The 23,461-nt window shown below is 42.8% G+C and overlaps 1 protein-coding gene across 1 annotated transcript in view; it reads right to left on the bottom strand.

The window, feature by feature from the left end:
• Positions 1 to 23,461, bottom strand: part of ADARB2 (adenosine deaminase RNA specific B2 (inactive)) — a 305,978-nt gene that overhangs the window by 16,446 nt on the left and 266,071 nt on the right. The window contains exons 6-7 of the mRNA XM_036403614.2: positions 19,853 to 20,004; positions 4,897 to 5,065 (exon numbers count right to left, since the gene is read on the bottom strand). Coding sequence (XP_036259507.1) covers positions 4,897 to 5,065; positions 19,853 to 20,004 — 321 coding nt within the window. The remainder of the gene's footprint in view (positions 1 to 4,896; positions 5,066 to 19,852; positions 20,005 to 23,461) is intronic.

Below are 23,461 nucleotides of genomic sequence, written 5' to 3' on the forward strand. Positions count from 1 at the left end.
GCTCCCAGCTCCTCTGCCATGCTCTGCCAAACCAACCATGCCATGCTCTGCCAAACCATGCCATGCTCTGCCAAACCACTGCCATACTATGCCAAACCATGCCATGCTCTGCCAAACCATGCCATGCTCTGCCAAACCATGCCATGCTCTGCCAAACCAAACCATGCCATGCTCTGCCAAACCAAACCATGCCATGCTCTGCCAAACCATGCCATGCTCTGCTAAACCATGCCATGCTCTGCCAAACCAACCATGCCATGCTCTGCCAAACCAACCATGCCATGCTCTGCCAAACCATGCCATGCTTTGCTAAACCAACCATGCCATGCTCTGCCAAACTAACAATGCCATGCTCTGCCAAACCATGCCATGCTCTGCTAAACCATGCCATGCTCTGCCAAACCAACAATGCCATGCTCTGCCAAACCAACCATGCCATGCTCTGCTAAACCATGCCATGCTCTGCCAAACCAACAATGCCATGCTCTGCCAAACCACTTCCATGCTCTGCCAAACCAACCATGCCATGCTCTGCCAAACCATGCCATGCTCTGCTAAACCATGCCATGCTCTGCCAAACCAACAATGCCATGCTCTGCTAAACCATGCCATGCTCTGCCAAACCATGCCATGCTCTGCCAAACCAACCATGCCATGCTCTGCCAAACCATGCCATGCTCTGCCAAACCACTTCCATGCTCTGCCAAACCACTGGCAATGGCAAGCACCAAACCTCTCTGTGCAGCTGCACAGGGCAGAGCACCCTGCTATTTCAGAAGGGCTGGCACTGGGGGAAGTGATTTCTCTAGTTTTCTGCATGGAAGAAGAAGGAACCCAGGTGCTGGTGATGAGATAAATAAACTTGACCAGCTCAGAGCATGGAACAGGAAACTTTATACAGAAGGGAGGTGTGCATGCTGATAAATCTGAGTTATGGTGAGCCTAGAGGATGAGCCATGATGGAAGAGACTGGCCTGAAGCTCAGGCAGGGCTTCCATGAGTCAGAGGACAAAGTGTGTCAAAGGGAAGGTGGTTTCTCTCCTCTGTGACAGACTCTGAATTTCCCTCATAAGTCTGTCCAGAGGGGTGATGGACTAAAGAGAAGCACATAAATCTTTGATATTTTGCCCAGACTTTCATATTTGTTCTGCTGTAGGAATAAGAAGTAGAGACATTCGGAAATGCTGATTTTATATATGCAGCCATGTGGACTGTTACCTGCAAATCAGGCACAGACATACACACTGTGTGCTGAGGGAAGCCAGCAGGGAGGAGATGCTCAGTGCTGGGCTGGCTTTGTGCACCTGGAGCCATGTCACTGAGGGGACACAGAGAGCCAGTGTCACTGAGGCCCTGGGGCACCAAGGAGGTGATGTAAATCCCACCCCTGCAGCTGGCACGTGTCAGCTGAGCACATGTCAGTCCTGACCATTTCTGAGGGTCAGACACAGAATGTAGTGCTGAGCCTCCCTAAGGTTTGGTTACTGTGTTTAGAGCCTCAAAGCAGAGCTGAGTTCTAGGGATTCCCCTGTTTCTTTCCCTAAAAATGTGTGTTTGTGTGTGTGTGTGTGTGTGTGTGTGCATATAACAATTTTCCTTCAAACATTTGTCTGCTCCCAAACAGCCACTGCAGAGACTTCCATTAGCAGCAGCATTAACCTTGCACTGACCTTGTAATAAGCAAGGTATGAGCTAGTCCTGCATCCAGCCTTAGTGTGAGACAGGGAGATGAAAAGAGGTTTAATTTGGCCCATTGTATGAATTTTGCTGTCACAAAAAGCTGAAATTCTCTCAGGGCTGTAATGTCTCTATCAACATAAAGGTTTTAATATAGGTTATGATTAGCATCAAGAAAACATGAAATGACATAATTTTTTCCCAAAACAGATGATTATTTTCGAAATTATTCTTCCCATGTTATTGCTGCTTTTTTGTAAATGTATAAAATGTACATTACAGAGGAGAATGAAGGTCAAAAGGTGTTAGTGTAATTAATGAACTGTGGGCTAAAAAATGTGGTTTAATCCTAAATCCTACGACACTGAGAGCCTGAAGTCACTCCAGCTGCACTGTGAGGCTCACAGGAGTCATGTGTGTAAAGCTGACACTCTCTTAGGGTGGTTTATTTGGGGATTCACAGACCCTGAACTTTAAATTCACACATATAAATGCATAGGTTTTAGAGCTAGAAGGAGCAACCAAGACCTAGGGTGACCTTCTTTATAACCAAGTTGCAGAATTTCACCTCACAATTCCCTGCCTGAGCCAAGTAAAATGACTATTCATACCATAGAGCATGGGCTTTAATTCAGTGAGGGAACAGGTATGATACCAGGGTGTTTATCCTGAGATATCAACAAAGCCACAGAGCCCAAATAATGCATACCAAGCATCAAATTCTCTCAAACTTGTGGTGATAGTAATAAAAATGGCTAAATGTCTTTGAATAACAAATAAATCTGATTAAACCACTCTCTGCTTATAGCTTTCCTGTGAGCAAGAAAGAGCATAAATCGTTAGATACATGATTTATAGATTATTATTCGCTTTTCTCGGTAACTCTGTGCATTCTTGGGTCTTTGATATTCTGATAGCAGTGCCCTTTGCAAATAATGCAAAATGATGTATATTTTAGCAGCTACTGGCTAGATTCTCAAGAGGAAACATTCTCTAATAGCACAGTGCTCCTGAGGGACTTTTACAAGCAATAAAATCCAAAGCATACAGGCAAGATTTTTTTGTCAAATCTTGCTTATACAAACATGAATTTCAGCTTCAGAGATATCTCTTTTCTTCTCGCTGCAAGACAAGCTCAGATAATGTGGAATCAGATTCCTGCATCCTGCAGACATTTAAAGAGTCAGCTGCCTATGTGGTAGGGCAAATATTTGCAGTTTGAAATGATGTATGGGCACCACCCACTGATCTCTCCAGTGGGGCAGGGGTGGGAAAGGCCCTCATAGAGAAATCTCCTTTTCCACTGAACTCCTTTCCTGCCTCTGCTCTCTATGACCAGAGGAGAAGGCAGAAGACAGTCCTACAAGTGCTGAGACAAAGGACAGGTGAAGAAACATTTGATTTCTCCCCCTGACACATGGGGATAGTAATGATTAAAAATTCTTGTAGATGGCATTTAATTTGGTAAACTGAAATTTGGGATAAAGTATAATGCAGATTTTCTCAGCCTCTCTTTCAACTGCAACATATGCTGTTGAAAGCGGGAATGATTGCTGGTTTTTTTTTAACCTATAAAAATCCCAAACTCATTTGAATTACATTGAAAATAAATAATAAAAATAAAATAATAAAAAGTGCAGTTTTTCTTACAATATTGAAATAATACTGTCAATTATGAGAGCTGCAAAACCTTTTTATCTTGGAAAAATTTTGTGGTAGATTCTTCTTTTCTTCAAAGACTTCAATGCTGTTTAGATGTGTGTCAACAACGAAAGGATTCACTCAAAGTTCTCAGCAGATGTGCTTAGAGAAAACCCAACTCCTGAGACTGTATTACTGTCAACATCCCCATCAACAGGAAATATAATAGTGTGTGCAAAGCTGATATTCAATTCACTGGCTAATGACATTAAAAACCACAGAGAGCGCAATATTTCTATTCTTGGACTTAAAATTGTTCAGTTTTTTGAGTCCATATGAGTCTGAATTTGGAACCCCCAAATTTACACGCAGCGTAAACACTGCATTTACACGCAGTGGAGGAGATCCACAGAACATACTTTGGGTTTTCTGTTATCTCCTTACGAGTAAATGAAAACATTACAGCAGAAGTTGCTCTTTATCCTTCATGCAAGCACAACAGTTGTGATGATTACTCTTAGCAGAGGGTGGATTTTGTGAGTCTGGTAGTATTTCCATTTGCTAGTTCACTTCTACATTTTTGTGACAAAATGGCAGGCTTTGCTAATCAGACTAATTTAGCTTTGGTAGGTCATGCAGTTAAAGCTAAGAGCAGAATTTATGCATTTGGATTAAACAAAATTTCTATGATTGGGAAAGATTATGTCTATGTTGGTCTTTAATAATTGGACCAAATTTTTGACTGATATAATTTAACTGAGTTCTTAGGTACGATGTTCTAGCAGAGAATTTGATCATAGCATTTATGTTTTTATAGCTATAATGTGATTTATTTTATATGTAGAACTGTATCTATATATAATGTACATTATATATATATATGTATAAATTATGAAGATAAATATATATACATGTACAGCTATGAATTAATAATGCAATAACCAAGCACACACATTTTGATTCTTATTGTGTTAGCCATTAGTTGCTATTAGTTAACACCCTAAACTGAGAATGGTGAATGTGTTTGCATTTTATTTGTCACCAGGGAATAATTATGAAATATTTATTACATGGAAATTATTCTACATAAATATATGTTGTATTTACAGGGCATAGCAGAAACCCACAGAGGGGGCTGTGGCATGAGAGCTCTCCAATGACATTCAAAATAGTAGAAATATCCCTGGTGGCTTTTAGGGCTTTTTATTCAATTTGGTGCAGACGAGCTAAATTTATCTGTGAGAAAGTTGGTTTGCAAGTTTTGGGGTAAATGATCCAAGAACAACGAAGTTGATGTATTTTATTTGCACAGTGAAATTCTATTGGCAAAAAAACCTGCAAAGACAGTTTATTTTTTTGTCACACTGTAATAAGCATCTAACGACCCACAGAGAATTTGGGAAAACGTCCTGTTTACGTTCCCTCCTATTTAAATGTTCTGCTTTTGCATACAAAGGAGGTCTTTGTTCCTGCAGGGCTAGTCAGCACCTGCTGGCTGCTTCTCACTGGACACCATAATCCTCTGTGGCATTGAGCTTCCACATACAAAGGCTTTTGCCCCGTGTATCCATCACATACCTGGCGATTTTGTCAGTGCAGGACATGGTGATGAGCTGCTCTCCCAGCAGGACCCCGTCCCACGTCTGCGCCGCGTTGTGGCACCGCACGGGAATGGTCCCTTCGCCAGACTCGATCTTCGTCCGCAGGTGCCCTCGGTATTTCCTCACTATGTGCTTGCTGCTGTTCACTGGGCAAAACAAACACAAGAATGGCAGGAATTGAGTGTTTTTTGAAAGGATCTGAGAGGCTGTTTTGATGCCATAGCTTGCATTTACAGAACCACCTTTGAAGGTCCTTTAAATTGGATGCAAAATTAGGTGAGATAACAGCCCAAGAAAGCAGCGCAGTGCAGAAAGGAAGGAGCTTCTAGCATGTTTTTCTTTTTGCATCCATCAAAGCTTACACAAAGCACACTCTGAGCTCATGTTCCCCTTCTATTTCCCTTATATATTTAAAAAGAAGAGAGGTGCTCTGTCTTTTTAAGAACCAGTACAATTTTTCATTTTAGAATTGAGTTGTGATGGATGAATATTTGAAAAAGCTTGGTTCAATGAGTGTCATCAAAGACTCGGCTGCATGATGCAGACCAGTCGAATGCTTTACTGTTATATCAGTGACATTTCCTGAATAATTTCAGAAGTGAGGTTTTGATTTGCTATCATAAAATTTCACTGAAAAATTGTGAAAAGCTAAAGGTTTGTACTCTGGATCAAAGGCAAATCAAAATTTGCTAATTTTTCATTACTGGCTGAAATTATTACAGTCTCCCTGAAGTGAGGTACTTTCCTGCTTTGTGTTGTACCCAGATCTTTTATCACTTCTGTAATATTACATACTTGAGTGCAAGGCAGCAGCCCCTGGGGTGGCACAGGGCAAGCAGCTAAAGCACTTGTCCTGGACCATGATGAACTGAGTCCTGCAGATATGCAGTAAATACAGAAGATAATGACATTTCAAAAGAACTTCACCTTCATTATTATGAAAAGAGGAAAACTGAAGTTCATTATCAAAATCACTCTTACACTCTTTACACTTCTACTTTACCCCTGGGTATTTTGGCTATAAAAGAACAAGAAGGATCAGCAAGGAAATCCTCAGGGTCTGCTCACCCTCAGAGGGTCTCACTGGGGGTCACCTTATCCCTGGAGCAGAAGGTTCCCTGTGGAACCTTCCACAGTTTCCCTCTAGCCCAAAGGAATGCCTCAGATTCCTCTGTTCTCAAATTTTCTGGTTGTGCCAACACTGTCAGGAAAGCATTTCCATGACCATGTGTGCTGATCCCTTGCACATCTCTCTTGTCTGGGATGCTAAGTGCAGTGTCATTCAGAGGGTGCTCTTTGGACTGTATTAGCCATCTGGGAACTGGCCCATATTTTTCCTAGGACTCTGTTAGGAAACATTTTTTAAAAACATGAAAGAGTGGTGAGCAGCATTTTTCATAATTAAACCACAGAGTCATGGGAAAGGTACTCTGACATTTGGACAACAAAAGTAGAAAGTGATCACTTCTACTTAGCAAACAGATCTAGCTGAACAACAGTGAGAAATGTCTACTAAAACCACTTTGCCTTTGTCTGCACATACTGAGAACTGATGGCACAGCAGAGCAAGATCTCTGCCAAGGAAGCAGTGAAGAGTGACTCAAGAGGCTATTGCTGTTTCAGCTGGTGGAAAGAGTAACTTTAAGCAAACCAGTTCTCTTTTCCTAAGCTTTCCCACAAGTATAATGAAGATAATGATGCTTCCTTCTTATGCAAATTCATTTAAAGGTACTGCTTAACAACTATTTATGAAAAACAGATGCTATTCTTCCAGGAAAGATTTGCCACAGGAGTCCACCTACTGGAAATCCCTCAAGAAAAAATGTTTTTTTACTGTTTCTTTCTCCAACTTTTAAGAAAAATATTTTTTCTTGTTACACTTATTTCCCATCTCTGTAGATTCTCCTCTCTTTCTCAGCTCCTGCTCTGAGCCTCCCCTGTGGGTGCCTTGATCTCCTAGATTACTCTCTTATTCAATTCACTGTGTTGATACACCTCCATTTCCCATACATGCAAAGACACATGTAACTGCCAGGGAATTTTAGTGACTGCAGGATAAGATGAGCAGCCCATCATTTATGTGGCTTTGATTTCAGTACATAAATGTTACCTCAGTGAGGGGCAAAGCATCCCACAATATGCTGACAGAGATAAGGAGTGAGCTCAGGGGGAAAAAGAGTAGCAGGATTGCAAACAGCTGTTGAGCAGCTGGAGAATTTAAAATATAGCCCAAAAATTTTTGGGGAGAGGGATATGAAAGACTTCTGTGAGTTTGGGGGGGGTCTGTTTATTTAATTTGTCATTTGTCTATCTGATCTTCCCAGGACTAAAGGCCAAAGCACTCTACAGCTGGTTGTTCTCACAGCATCTCAACCCTGGACTGCAAGCGCCAGAAACTGAACAATAAAGTTTCTAAGAAGCACTTGAGGTGTGCAAGTGCACTGATAGTCTCAGTTTCTGAGTGCTCATATTGGCTCAGCCATGTGTCCAGCTTGTGCCCTGCCCAGGCTGCAGCCGAGCAGCCGGCGCTGGCTGATAGGATTCAGGATTTGTGGCCAGGGTACACTCACCCCAGGACACACTCTCACAGCTCTGATAAGGGGTTTTAGCTGCTCAACTGCTATTAAATTCAATGAATAGGGTGTGACTCAAACCTCGAGCTGTGCTGCCTGTCTCAGGGCTGCTCACATTGCTGGGGTGGTTGGAACATGCTCCAAAGGATCATCTGTGGTATTTCTATAAAATACTAATAACCCAAAGCTCTGAATGCTTTCAGATTGCCAATGGTTAAATAAATCAAAATCTGCAACTGGAACACACTGAGTTCTTTTTTAGCATGTCATTAAGCAGCACAGAAGATATAACCAAAGGAAGAGACGAGGATCTGTGAGTTTTGCACTGAAGCTGCAGACAGACTCCAGCACTAAGCTGCTTGTTAGCAGTAAAATACATGGTCCACTTGCTGGCACAGCCTGCTAAGGATCATTTTAATGCAGTCACAGAAATATATTTATTCATGCATCTTAAAGTCACCAACTACAGCCTACTGCTGTTCAGTATGATCAAAACACCAGTAACTATAAGCATTTCTGATCTTCCCTGTGCTGGTTCTCCAACTGCTTAATCTCAGCTAATTGCAGGGGAGAAGGCGTCTGTGGATGCCACTTCAACCAGAACAAAATGTCAATTCAAACCAGAATTGGAAAGGACAAATTAAAAAATCATTTGGAGTGGATTTATGATGTATGCTCCACTCAGATGTGGAAATTACTCCTGAGAGTTCCTAAGATAAAAAGGTGCTGGATTAATTATTGGATTAGAAATGTACACAGACAGGTGCCTTGTAGTTAAAATCACTGAAACCCTCTGATTTCAAGCCTCACCCCTTATTTCCATATTTGCTCCAGGACCAATTCTAGCTCATATAGTAATGAAAAAAGCCACTCCATATTTATTATTTAGTTAAAGAGTGAAGAGGAAATGGACGGTGATTAAACAGAATGACACGAGTAAGGATCTGTCTGAAATTTTGCATGACTGTCTCAGAGGTTCATTTTCTGTTTCCCTGCTTCAGTGGAGGCTGCTCTCTCTTCAGAAAAGAAATAGAAGAGCCTGTCTTGCATTTTTTCAGTGCTGGACTATCCCCTCCTCAGCATGGTTTATAAAGCTTCCTTAGAGCAGTGGGAGACAAAAGGGTGGAAAGAAGAGTGTTAACATTTGACTGCCTTTGTATTTTGATGGTTATTAGAGATGCACTTTCCTCAACCAGATGCTGACTAAATGTACATTACTATTTCTGGAAGTGTTGAAGTGAGAATCACAGCACAGTGAACACTTTGGCTGTGCCTGCTCTGGGCAGAGTGGCTGATCAGATAAATCCCTGCTGCACTGGGCTTTGGTGACCTGCACAGAGCCAGGCTGAAATGCCATGGACCAGCTTTGGAAAACAAGAAACTTTGAAATAAGTCTGAATTTGTGAAAAGATTGGTCTACAGAGCTACCCCTGCAGTGACTTCAGGGATGTATCATTCCCAGAAGGGAACACAAGACCCTGTCTTGTACAGGTTAAACAGGATAAAAGCATATTGAGATGAATATAAAAGTCAAGACATGACTTTTAAATATAGACCATGAAGGACATTGCATATGAAGGCAGTCCCAGGAGAGATTTGCTTGCTCCCAGAGCCATGTAGCAGATTTCAGTTCAGATCTATGTTCTGGACAGTATCATTAAGCCCTATATACAAATAAAAATATGAATATGTAATTTATATGGTAATGTTACAAACCTGGGACACCTGTAGTTTTTGGAACTGAGATAAACATTAGAGATTGAACTTCTTTACCTTTTCCCTTCTTCCTTCCTCTTTCTTGGCTGAAATACTGTCTTTGGACTGTAGTCCCTAATCTGACAGAATCCATGACCTGATAAATGATGCTTCCTTTTGCATATTATTATTTCTTCTTTTCACTAACCTTCAAATAACAATTTTCACTCTTTCTACTTCCACAATTTTTCATCTGCCAATTACTTCTAGTGATATACTGACAAGGTGTGATAGCAAAGTCAGTTTGCCTATCCATAGATTATCAATATGTAGCATTTAATCTAGAAGAAGCAGTGAAGAGAAAACTTGAAGTTTGAATCCAGAAGAACAGAAAGGAAATGACTGAATTATTTTTCTTTATCTGCTTTAAGTAGCTATTAATTTATTATTCTTTGATTGAATTGTAATGTTAGAGACAGTAACTGTAGGAAGGGTGTGAGAATGGTTTTCCAGCATATTAAAGTTTATCAGTGAATGTTTTAATGAATACTTTTCATTTTGGTCCATCAAAATGCCTCCACATATGATTACTGAGGGAAAAAAATTAATATGTTCAGATAACATAGCACTATTAAAATGAGTTTTTATTATTTTTGTAGGTTAATATGAAATGTATTGAAAGCTCATGCTAGGGAGAAGTGCCAAAATACCTTCATTGAACCTATGCTAGAGCAGAGTATGAAACTCTAACACATGAAATCCATTTTACCATCAGACTAACTTCTAAGTGAGCCTGGACTCTCAGCAGGCTTTAATACCCTGAGAGGAAAAAAATCTGAGAGAAATAGCTCAAAGCCTACAAACAAGTTTTCTCTAATGTCTCTCTTCGAGGAATGCCTGGGATCAAAATATGAGTAACTAGTTAAAATTCACTTTAAAACAATTTGCTGGCAGCAAAGTCATGCACAGCTTCCTCTGAGAGTAATAAATGACTGTTCCAGGCAAGGAGGAATGAGCAGTACTGGGTCAGGTGTCAGGGAAATTCTTTGTGCCACCTACAAACCCAGGCTGTGGACTCCAGCCTGCTCTGGAGTAGGAAAGCATTAGCATGTTGAAGCCAAAAGTACAAGATTTATCTGAGGGATTAAGATTCTGTGCATGTGGCAATCAAGGAAAATACAACTCAAACACTTCAAGATTATTATTTTTAATTACTAATTGCTCCTCTTGTCTAAAATCAGACATGTCCCGCCGTGGCTTTGAAAGTGCAGCTGCTCCCACAGAGCAAAGTCTAGAGACCTGGCAGAGGAGGAACTCCTCCTCCTCTGAGGAGAGAGGAGAGAGAGAACTGGGAACTCTCTGAGGAGGACTTCTGCCTCTGAAGCCTCCACCAAGCAGAGAGGGCCACAGAGCAGAGAGGGTCTCCAGCAAGGCACAGCTCAGCTTTGGCAGTGGGCAGAGATGCTGCTTGTGCCCAGCTCAGCAGCTGATCAAGCCAGTGGAGGGTGAGATCAGGGGGAAGCAGCTATTCAGCCATGTCCTAAGCTGTGCATCATTGTATCTTTCACTTTTTTGTTAATGAGAAATGTTTTCTCTTAAAGTTAGGCTTTATCTTTTAAATATACTTTATGTGAAAAATGTATCAACATCACTGGAATTGCCTATTTGGTGACAATTCTCTCTCCTGACATATTTTAATCAAGAAGTTTACACAAACATAAAGAGAATGTGTTATTCATAATAACCCTCTTTCTTTTATCAACAAAACATGCTGTTAGTCATATGGCTTTGGGATTCTGTTGCAGTTTGGAAATTGAAATCTTCAAGGATGATTTAAGGAAAATGTTGTGGGAGAAGTCAGCAAAATATGAAAACAGAAAATGAACCCCATGAGACAGAAACAAGAACAATCTGTTGATATGGTGACAGATTTTCAACCACACTGTGGCTGGTAAAATTCTAGAGAGGCTGTGGTTCCTGATGCACCACCAGATATATTCCAATTCAGCTTCTGGAGCTCTGGAGTCCTGTGGTCTTTGGATGAAGAAATTAATTCTTGATCACCAGAAAGTTCCTGTCAGCCTTAAAAATCCGTGGATTAAAGTTGTTAAATTACTCTGAATAATTTTACAGCAGTGCACAGAACATACAATGTTTTCCATTTTAGTATTATACTCTCAGCACTAACTACCCTTTCTCAGAGCTGTGATTGCTGGATCCCTTTTATTCCAATTTGACAGGTACAGAAATAGAAATTACCAGAGTGAGGTGATTTGCCCCAGTCTGGCTAGAGAAGGCAGCTTGCAGGACCATGGTAAGAATTTAATTTTTTGCTACTCACACAGAATTCTTCAGATTTCTCTCCTGCCTCTAAGAAACTCCCAGAAGTCTAAGGATGCCCAGAAGTCCCACAAAGATCTTAACTGGACCTGGAGCTGCCTGATAAGCTTTCTAAAACTCAGCTTATGAGTTTTATATGTAATTCCCACTCAGTGGAAGGGCAAATTAGACTAAATTAAACCTGAGTGGGTGTAGTTTTCCCCCACAGAGATTTTTCCCAACTATGGTTTGATATTTTCCACTCAAAAAATCTGTGCCTCACTTAGGTGCATATGTGCAGTAGGCTATGGGATGTTGGGGTGGAATGGGGGATGTCCAGGAGCACGTGGTCTCTTTTTCCTGCTGCAGAGGGCTTTGGAGACACCACCATTCCTTGGGCTGGACAAATCTGGGGACAAGGAGCTTTTCTTGGTGGAATTTTCTACTGCTGTTCTGAAAACTTCTCAGGCATGGTCTTTTGCTGATTAACGTAGCCTTTTTATCACATCTGAACATTGCATCCAAATGCAGTGTTTTACAAAGCAGCAAAAGCCATAACAAAGCAGAATCAATAAATATAGTGCAATGCCCTTTGGCGATTCCTGCATTCTGTTAAAATTAGAATCTGATTATAGCTGGAAACCTGTTTTCCTGAATCTTAACAAACACATTTTGCTTTACATGAAAGCTTTTCAAAGCTGTGGCCAATGCTGGCTCTGAGCAATCCATAGTTTTCAGCATATTCTGTCTCTTTTCCTGGATAGACACACACTGCACTGACACATACTTCTAAAAATCTTATTTTCTACTTTAAACTCCCCTGAAACAACAAAACTCAAATAAGCAAAAGCAGCCAAGAATATCACAAGGAGAAGAAATTGGGACATTTTCAATGCATTGTCAAAGGCAAAGAGTTTTCTCATGATGTGTCAGTTCTGACAAAGTTTTAAAACAGAGAGTTTAAAAAGGGAGCTGTCTAGCTCAGCTGAGAGGGAATTCACTGATCCAGGACTTGAGAGACACAGATTCAAGTTTTTATTTGATTCTAGGTGGCCTTGAATGAAAAAGCTTACCCTGAACTGAGCATGGGAGGAAATGAAATAGGGTTTTCCTACCTCTTGTTACTGATGACCAGGAGATATAAAAAATATAAGATGTGATCGCAGTTTCATACAATTATTTTCTTTTAAGTTTTGCCTGAAAGGTTTTGATTTTTTTTTCCAGCCAGTCAGTTCTTCGAGACCTAAAATCTGTCCATGAATTGAAGCTGTTATTCACCAGTCAGCTTTAGCAAAACTCCACTAAGAACCTAACTACCCAGCCTGGTGGAGATTAATAATGGAATATAAAGCAACAGCAAACTTGTACAGCTTGATTAATTGTACTGAAAGCTTCAGGACTTCAGTGTAATGAAATGAGAGCCTCTTTCCAAGGTGCATCCTTGGCTCCAGCATGAAGATACCAACAATAAAACCATGAGTGCTTTCACAGCTCTCCTAAGCCTGGACACCACTAGTTTCTCTGGCCGGTTTAGGGGCTAGAACTGACCTCTGGGATTGGCAAAAGGTTTAGCATGACAGCTCATGTAAGGCATCAGACCTCTCTCTGGGTCACCAAAAGTGATGGGATTTCCAGAACATGTGAACCATGTATTTGCAGACCCTCTGGCACTGATGCTCTGTCTGAGCAATGGGCCCATCTGAGCATCAAGATGCAACAGCTACTGCTGCTGCTGCAGCTTTTTCCTCAGATGGCTTCAGAAGGGCTCAGGGTTCACAGCAAAGGGCTTGGGCCAGTCACTGTCCCCATTCTAATACCCCTTACAGGAGTCTTTCCACCCTTTTCCATTCTTTTCCTCCTCTGAAGCCTTGGATGAGCAGAGAGTGAGTAGGAGAGGCTGGGGGAGGAAAAGCTTCTTGCAGCACTGGAGATGGCTCCAGCCTGTGCCTGCAGGTCCTGTGTGGGTGCTGAGCATTGGAAGAGGCAGAGGGGCTTCACTCATCCTGAGGGTTTCCCCACCCCTCCCAGGCTTTATGTTGCTGTCTCTCGCCCACTTCCCCATCACAGCTGAACATCACAGACCCACTCTCCCTCAAACTTTCCCATCCTGTACCAGGGTCCCACTGATTCCTCTCAGCCACACTTTCTTCTCCTGAAATCCCTTTGCCCACCTTCCCCAGAAGATGAAAGCTCCCCCACAGTGCCAGCAAGGATTTATTTTAGATGCTGGAAAGAAATCGTTGAGCTACACACAGCACCACTTCCACACCTGAAGAGCCCTGAGCTAAATCAGACCTGCAGTACTTGTGGGGACACAGGACCACCACAGCTGGGCTGGGCTCTGCTGTCATCCTGCCCATCCTGACCAGGAGCACACTCCACCTCTGCTCCAGCCATGGGTGAGGTGTGTCAGTGAAGGAGAGAATTAACCAGAGGGAACTGTCCTGTGGCCATGCTGTCCCTGCCAAGATAATTTGAGTGAAAGCAGTCACACTGAAACAGCATTTCAGCAGCCTGGGAAGCTCAAGTTACAAAAGAGGCAATTATATATAAACCTAGTGCCTGCTAACAGTTCTGAGCAGGGACACAAACTCCTTGACAGCCCAGCTCTAGTCAGCTGTAGAAAGTTGCTGCATTTCTTCTATTTACTTGGTAAATTGAGGCTGGGTCAGTGGCACAAGCAGGAGGGGCCATTGCTTCCATTGAATATGACCTCAAAGGAGCCTGACAAAGGGTGCTGTGCTCACACCTGAACCCAAACCTTTTGGATAAGACCCAGTCCAGTCTTAATGAAGTGAAAGGACAATTTCCTTCCACCTTCTTTAATGCTAATTCCCTAGCCTGTAAAGTAATGCAAGAGCCTCTTGCTGTATCTGCAATTTCTGCAGCATCCTTTATATGACAAAGCAATCTGGGCTGACCACAATAATTCCTCCAGTGCTGGGATTATTTCTCCTAAGGCCGTATTCAGCACTACAGCCTACAGTGGTGTGTGCATTTTTTTAGTTTCCTGTTACTTCTGGGCATGGTTCTCTATGATAATTTTTTTCTGAGATCCCCCAAGGTATTGTTCTGCTCAGTCATATGAAAAATAGGAAAATAATGCACCTTCATCCCACTTCCACAGATGGGCCATTCATCAGCATAAAATCAACTTTACAACCCAGGAGGAAGCTGCTCCATGCACCAAATAGCTAGGAATTTCCAAGATGGTTTCCCAAGCTGCATCAGACCAGCAGCTGTGACAGACATACGTGATACCTGGGAGTATTTGTGTAATGGAAACAAAAAATAGTGCCCAAGTCCAGGGGGTGACCTATGGTTATCCTCAACTTTTGTAATGGGCAAGTTTATCACTTTGTTAGAACCTGAATTTTCTTGTAGTTCCAGAAGTCTGATTTCTTTTCAGATCACTGAGTTACTTAGATGGTCCTTCTTGAAGTGTTTTCCCCTTTTACCATCTATTTACAAGAACAGAATTTGTTCGTTTAACCAAACATGGGATTGGCAAAAGGAAGGCAGAGATTTCTTCCCCCCTTGCCCATCCAGAAATGTTCACCAAACCCAATGGTTTGGGGAGTGGTTCTAGCCCAGTTACGGCCTAAGCATCCTCATTGTATTTCCATCCTATAACTCCTGAAGGACACAATATTGACTTCTGAGACTGAGACTCTCATGACAGTTTTAGGAGATCATCAGACTCCTTAGAGGGTCTCTGTGTGAATCGGGCCTCCTCCAGCCAGCCTGCTCAGGATACGACTTTCAGGGGTCTGGTTTGGGGATGACAAAAGCTGGGTCAGCCCCATCTGACCAGGGAATGCTGAGCTCCTGCTGTGAGCAGGGCACCCTTCACAGCAGCCCTGCACCTGGGGGTGAACAGAGCATTTTTTTCTGAGAATGGAATGCAAAATCCAGCAGCCAGAATCACAAGCAGGGAAAGCACAGGTCTGCCCAGTGAAAGCACACTTGAGTAGAGAGCACAAATGTGTCTTCCTGGGTACTCTTCAGTTCCTCAACTCTCTGAAAACTGCAGTGCACATCTTCTCATCACATCACCTACCAAGGCAATGATGTGGCTCACGTGGTCACAAACGGGTCCTGCTTAGATGAGAGTTCTGTCAAATGTGTGTGCATGAGAGCTTCAGCACAGCTGTAGGTTAATAGACAAGCAGGAGAAAAACCCCATGTGGAGCAGATGCAATGGTGTGTTTCAGACCTAAAGGAAGTGTGGGATAAAACAGGAGCTGGGCTATCAGGGAGTCAATGGCACAAGGCAATACAGCATGTTAGCAAGAGATAGAAAAGCAGCCCAGGGGAGAGGAACTGAGACAAGCCCTGGGGCAGATTCTGTTTGTCTCTTTGGTGATCCATGTAGTGAAAAACATAGAGAGCACATCTCTTGAAAAAAGATGGACAATGAGGTAAAATACTGCCAGGGAAGGAGGAGTGGGGGAAGCAGAGGATTCTTTTTAGCTCAGATTTTCAAGCAATTCATTTTGCTTTTCAAGAGATTAAAAAAAAAAAAAGCCAATGAGTCAAGAAGCACTAAATTAGCTAGGATGGTTCTGTAGCAAATCAAGGGCTTGATCATTCTGTGGTTTGCCCTAGATTTAGGAGAAAGTGCAAAATCTGCAACAAATGCTACAGGGTGAGCTGCCCCCAGGGCTCCACCTCATGAGCAGGAGTGTGTGTGCCATAATGGAAACAGCAGCTCCCTTAGGCCCCTCAGGAAACCCACGGTGACTGATGCTGTGGTGCTGCCATTGGGAGAGCTCAGAAATGCAGGCACACCTGGCTGAGATGCACATGAAGGGAGGAGTCACCAGAAAGGGAGACGTCCCAGGCTCCCTGCCCTGCAGCACTGAACTGAAGGAGTGGAAGAAGCTGCATCTGTGAAGGAGCAATGAAAGTTGTGAGGACACCAGGAACATGCTGCCTTTTTGTCATAGAACTGTGCTACAACCTTGAGGCTGACCTTGGAAAATGACGGAAAGGGTCTTGAGAAGGATACTGGAGAGAATGAACCAGGACAAACCCATAAAAAGCATCTGAAACCCCTGTGGCATTTCCCAGTCTCAAATTCCTGCAACACCACTGACCCTGGCTGGTCTCCTGTCCTGCTCTCAGCTGCTCTGGCCTCTTTCCCCTCAGCCTCTTCCCCTGCTCTCTCAGACTCTACCTTCTCCCAAAGCTCTGACTTCATTTCCTGTAAGCTCATCCAACCTCCTGACCTACAGGCACTAAAAAAGGGTTAGAAAACCCCTCCCTGCTCAAACCAGCCTGGTCCAACTGATTTAGTCTCTCTTTTAGAGCTGCCTGAGGATGTTATCAACAAACGAGTCAGCTTACCTCTGATGCAAGAAGGACATTTCTTCAAATTTCAAATTAAAGTATGGTTTTATGTCCTTGTCCCTAACCTCACTTTCCTGCCTGAGGCTGGCATGGGTGTGTGCTGCCTGCACCTCTCCTCTGCATTGCAGCTCTCAGACTTCTACACATGCCACAAACTTGGTACTCTGCTCTATCCACTAAGAAGTAAACTGGGTTTCAAAGCATGCCAGCTTACGTCCTCCCTTACCAGAACAAAGCTCATAAGAAGGAAATGTGAGGCCTCCCTGAGGGTGCTGGAAAGACACGGTGGATAATAGGAAATTTTTGGAAGGAGATTTGAGAAGTGGATTTTACTCATTCCCTATATTGATAAAGGCTTATCATATTCCTTCTCAAAACCAGGAACCACATGGTGAGACAACGTTTTTAAATGTTAATGCATCTTTAGAGAATAATCAGTAATGTTTGATGGCTTGTGCTAGCTCTAGGAGAGGTCTCTTTGTTGTTTAAGAAATTAAACAACATTCATCTGGAGTTTCTTGTCATTACAGGATGAAAGAAAGGTTATTTCTTTAGAAAAAAAAAAGAAGAAAGAGAAGATGTGAATGATAAACATTATAAAATACTTATCTTCCCAGATGTCTCTGGGATAATGTGAGCTGAGCAGAAATGCTTATCTCTCTGAAGGACAGCTTTTGGCAACTTGGCTTTCTGCACAGTGCTAAATTATTATAAGAGCACAGGACAAAGGTAGAGGGATCTGTTTAAAGGAGTGAATTATGAGCCGGGTGTAGCATCTCTTCAGGTCCTGCTACTGAGTCACTGTGTAACCTTGGCTAAACCACACAGACCTTTCTGCCTCAGCTTCTGCTTGGAAAAATAATTGGTGTAATAGCCAACAGGAAAATTATTTTCATGATTATCTACAAATTTACTATCTGTGTCATGCACTGTGTGATTATATATTTTTAAACACAGCTCCTTGTGTATCTTGTTATCTACAGAAGCATTCCCTCGTTAGCTGGGAGATTTATCTGGACTGTGAAGAAATCCATGAGCCAAGCAGGGTTCACCTCCAGGGCTGGGTTCAGCTGCATATAATCAGGCAGCATGGGCTGTCAGCTGCCCAAAGCACTGACTTCCTCATGCCAACAAGAGCAGAATCCAGCCTGGACAGCCTCTGGTTGCTCTTGACAATGGACCACATTTTAAAAATAATTACAGATTTTGGTGCTTCCAATTGTGGTGTCAGCTAAGGGGTGCCCCAGGAAACCTGCATTCTGGAAAATATGTGCGCCTTTAACCAAACATAAAGCCTTTTTAAATATCTCTTGATACAGCTATACAGTGGAGGCAAGATCACTATTGTTTTCTGATATTCATAAGCACTCTCTTTTTATTTTTAATTTTGATTTAAGATGATGCTATGTCTTTTCATTTTGTTAACTCATCAGGAACTGGTTGATTTGATTTTGAGTTTTAAGCATTTACTTGCTTTTGTTCATTTTATGAACCCTGCTGACACAATGCAGAAATCATGTCAGGCAAGGACCACATTTCTTTCCTGAATAGGTGCATTCTGCTTTCTTGCCCCAGCAAGCTGCTCTTTCACATGTGAAAAGAAATTCTAGTCTGAGCAGAATAATACCCAATCATTGATAAATAACTTATACAAATAAGAAATCACAAAGGAAGGCAACTACCATCTGATGGATTTGCCTGTGAGGAAGTGAGGTCGTTGTGTGACCCTGGGTGATTAATTTTACGTTTCCATGTCTATGATTCCTCCTCCATCCATTCTTTTGTCTTGCCTGCCTCACATTCAAAGTAGTCAAGGCAAGGACCATTTCTCACTATGTGCACATTTGGCAGCCAGCACTATGGGCTTTGCAGCACTGTAAAACACAGGTATGAGGAGCAGTAGCTGGGCAGAGATAAGAGAGTGCCCTGTGCATTGTATCATGGGGTGACAGGCATGTGATGACAAGCCACAGATCTCCGGGGTCCCTGTCCCTGGCTGGGGGCATTCCATGTGGCTAGGCAGAGACAAAGCTGGTGCAAGGAGAAAGCAAGAAGGACATGCCCCTGCCATGGCAGGGACAGGCATGTTTGGGAGTGATGAGGTGAGAGTACAGGGTCATGGTGGAGTTGGGATTTGTCTTCATGGACAACAAGCTCTGCAGGCCTGTTGGTGGCACACACTGGGTCAAGACCTGATTTGTTGATCTCATTTTCAGGATCACCTCTAGAGAAGAAATCCCTGGAAAATCATGTGTTTGCTTGAATGCCATAGGTATGGTTGCAGGGACGCTAAGGCTGACCTGGTGGACTCCAACAAACCCACCTGCCATGCAGTGACCATGCAGTGTATTTGATACAGGCAGGATGGCTTTGGAAGGATCTCTTACATGAGGGTCTTGCCATTATTTGCTGCAAGTGCAGGCAATATTTGGAGAGAGTTTGATGAACAATCAACACTACAGATGTGCTGTATCATATATTGTATCATATCAGTGCTCTACTTCAGACTCAAGCTGCTGCAGCCTGTGAAAATGCAACCCCTCAATCTCTATATGTATGGGTTGTGAACCCTGAGAAGAGTCTATGCATCTCCAGTTAGAGCCTTGATCCTCTGGTCCAGCCTCTGGCTGTGGCTTCAAGGATCTTTTTGATCATGGGGGTGCTTTCCAAAACACCATTTACTTTCAGGGTTGTTTGTATCAAGCATGAAATGCAGGGATGTATTCCCTAGCAGAGCCAGAGAACCCCAGGTGTGCAGAGCTGCCTTGCCCAGCTCTGATTTTCCCCCAGCACACAGGACTGAGCACCAGTTGCACAGACAGACAGACAGACACTCTCTAAAGCCTGTAGTGTTTTCGCTCTCAAGCGAAACACTTTCTGCCAGCAAAGAAAGAGAGCAAGAAGGATCTTTAAAAAAAAAAAAAAAGAACAAGAGAAAAAAAAAGACAGAAGGCACAGAAAGGAGGAAAAGGAGAGGGAAGATTGTTCTCTTACAGTCGGTTGTGATTTCGTAGGGGGAGTTAAGGCGCGCGTCTCCGCAGGGCGAAGTGCTGACGTACAGGTGGAACAGGATGTTCTCCCGCAGCCTGTAGCCTCCCTCTTTTAACCGCACGAAGATTGATCGCTCCCAGTCTTCTCGCCGTTTGCTATGATCACAAAAGAGGTTCCAGGTCATTTGTTACATGCCAAATCAGAAACATTTCTGTGCTCTTCTCTCTCTCTCCTTTTCTCCCTCTGCTTGTTTGTTTGTTTTTATTAGCACTCGGCATCATATATTTTGCCTAGTGACAGCAAAAGAAAAACAATGAGCTTCTCCAGGTGAAGAAATGTGTGAAGGAGGTCAAAGCTGCCAAAGGGCTTTTGGCTTGCTTACCTAAGATATGTTCTAATGATAAAATGTGGATTTTTGAAGGGTAACTCTCCTTCCTTACATGCACAGATGCACAAAACCACTGATTTTAAAGTGGTTCTGGTGCATGAAAAAATGAGTTCTCTTGGGCTCTCATGTGAACACATCAGCTCTGCTGATCACAATTCCTAGACACGTTTGAATCCCATTAACATCAATCACCACAGCTATGTGTTCATATGCTCCACTGAAAAGGGCCTCTAACAAAGCACCCACCACTGCCAGTTGCCCCTGCTTCCCAGGTGTTGCTCTTCTCCCCATTCAACCACAGCCACCTACAAGTGCTCCACGTAGGTCAGCAGGGGCCTCTTGGTCACTTGGCACTTTTGGAAATCAGAAGCCATCTTAAGAAGGGTGGACAAAAGTTGTACAGGCTTTTCTCAGCTGAGTTGAAAAAGATACTTATTGAGATGAAGCTTTTATCTTTGCAGTGGTTCAGCAGCTAGATGGGGATGCAGTGCACATATTCCATTAGCAACAGCTGCCCGGGAGGCCAAACCCTCCCAGTGCTGCCATTTGCAGCAACAGCACAGCATTAAGGCTCTGCTGCTGTGCAGCTCCTCCCAGGAGTTACATTTGGGAAGATATGGGTGATTTCTCTGACAGACAGCTGCCTCTAACACGTGTGTTTGGGCGATGGTCACGATTATAATTTTGAAGGTGAAAATGTGATTGCTGAAATTATGACGAGAGTCCTTTCCCTCTGATGGCCTGGTCCTTCCTTCAAAAACTCAAGGGTCTTTTTGGAGGAGTATCTCTGAACAGAAGAGCACCTGCAGGTAATGATTTTTCCTGGGATGATGTTAATAAGGCAGAATCCCACCCGTTTAATTCACTACAGGACAGCCCATTAACCAAGGCGATTTCTGCCTGTCTCTCTGCCTCCTGATAGTGCAAACAGGAGCGCTTTTTACTCAGCCTTTGAGCGAGTCCTTGGCTTTCATCCAAGCTGCCTCTGCCTGTTTTCTCCCAGAGCAGCCTCTGTGCTATTGAAGCTGTTTGGCTGTCACTCTTCCATGGTTTGGGTGTTTTGTCATTTCTTGATGCCAGGATGCGTTTGCTGTCAGGAGGAATTTACAGGCACATTAGCTCGCCTGTCAGGGACAGGGAGTCACACTGGCTGCCGAGCTGGGGCTGCCACATGCTGCTCCTTCATTTTCTGCTGGCTGTGGTGGAACTTCCCAACTGCACTAATTATATTATCGCCCTGATACAAGCCTCTGAAATAATAAAATCTCTGCAAGTCCTGCTGCTTGGACTTCAGAGCAATTGCAGGTAGTTCTAAATAATTCACTGCAAAATCAGCTGGGAGAATACAAAGCTGTGCAGTCCAAATGCCTGCTATTATTACATTAAATCTCACTAGAGTGTGTGTGTGTGGGGGGGGCAGCTTACAGTACTTGGAGACAGTTGCTATGTAGGGTTGGAGCAGTCATGCTTTGGGCTGGATTTCAGGAGTTCAGCTTCCATCCTGTTTTCACTGGTCATTGTTTTCCAATGATTAACCTTGCTCTCTTACCTCTTCATGAGCACCAACAAGGGTCTGTGGCCAGTGTGGCTGCCAGGTTGGATGATAGACAGCTGCTCTAAAAATAGTTGGCAGGGCTGGAGGGCAAGGCAGCTTGATTCTCTCCTCCAGCAAGCTGAGGTTCTTCATATCACATAGGGTCCTGACCTGCCTTTGGGATGGTTTTTTAGGAACTGAACTCAAGCATGAGGTTCATTCCTGCATTGTGGCTGAACAGGATTCATAACAAAACTCAGAGAGTATTGTTGGGAAAGAGTCTGGGTTGCAGCATCATCTGCCATGGCTTAGTAAAGATTATTGTGCATGGGATGTTTGGTGTATTTCAAAACCCAGGGGAACCCAGGGATCTGCTAAAAGTGGTCCAGGTAAAGCATGAGATGCACTTCTGCAAAGTCACCTCTACTCCAGCAGCAGTACCATGTGCCTTGTCTCTGGGACAGGTGAACTGTGAGAGGGAAGATGACTTTGCAGCAGCAGCTCTTCTTTACAACATCCTTTGCACAGCCATACACAACCTGTACAAATCAATGGAGAGAGGAGTCCACAGTGAGCCTGCAGATCCCATTCATTCAGGGAGTGGCATTAAAGTGTCATTTCTGTGTACTGGCAGTGGCTAAAAGAGCAGAATTCATCCCTAAAACTTTGCCTGTTACAAATTTCTGTGGGAGTTAGGATTTGAGTGTCATTCAAGTGGAACATTTAAGAACGTGCTAAATTCTAATCATTTGCTTAAGTTCATCATTCAGCACAACACATGCCCATGTTTTGAGCTGACTTGAAGAAGATACTTTAGCACATACTTATGGTTTAATATATATGAAGCATTTTGGTGAAACAAAGCCTGACAAGCAGAGGAGCAGTTTTTTAGCCTGTAAATGTATTTACAGGAAATTTCTAGTACTACATACTACAAAAGAGTATCCTAGAGAAACTACCAGCAGGCTTAGTAGATGTGTTACAAGCAGCTGATTTTCCTTGAAAAAGTAACTTGACTGGACTGGATTAAGACTATTTCTTGCTTTTATGTATAAAATAAACAGTGGTTTTCATCTGATTTCCTGAAGGAGCTTACCTTCTGGTAAAATCATCTCCCTGGCACCTGAAGGGTGCACTAAAGCAGCAAGCCTACTCAGGTGTTGCTTTATTTAAGGATACTCTATTAATTTTGTTTTTCTTTAAAAAAGAAGAGTTGTATTTTCTCGTCTTCCCTATTGGCCAGTTGATATAAATAATACCACTGAAAAAGATTTTCCTATCACCATTGCAAGAGAATCAGACTATCGAATTTGTGTGCTTTTTGATGGTGATTCTTAGAAAAAGCTTCTCAAAAGGTCTTTCTTGTCCTTCTTTTGTACATCAGAAAATTTTCGTCTTCCTTCTCATCTTTTTCGTGAAAGTCTGGAGAACTGGAGGATTATGGTTGTCATAAAAATGAAATCTGGGAGGGCTAAGGGTTTTAATCACACTGGTTAGAAGCTGACAGGTTTTAGTTGTGCTTTTAGCTTTTATTTAACTCAAGCTCTAGACAATGAATTGTTGAAAGAAAGTTTCCTTTTGAAGTGTTTGTCACTCTTGCTTCTTAGAGAGGATAAAGTTCCATTTCTGGAACTCTTTTCCAAGAAAAGTCAGGAAAGTTGCACCTCTAACATTTAGCAAAAAGAAGAGA

Source organism: Molothrus ater, chromosome 1, assembly GCF_012460135.2.
Source record: "Molothrus ater isolate BHLD 08-10-18 breed brown headed cowbird chromosome 1, BPBGC_Mater_1.1, whole genome shotgun sequence".
NCBI lineage: Eukaryota > Metazoa > Chordata > Aves > Passeriformes > Icteridae > Molothrus > Molothrus ater.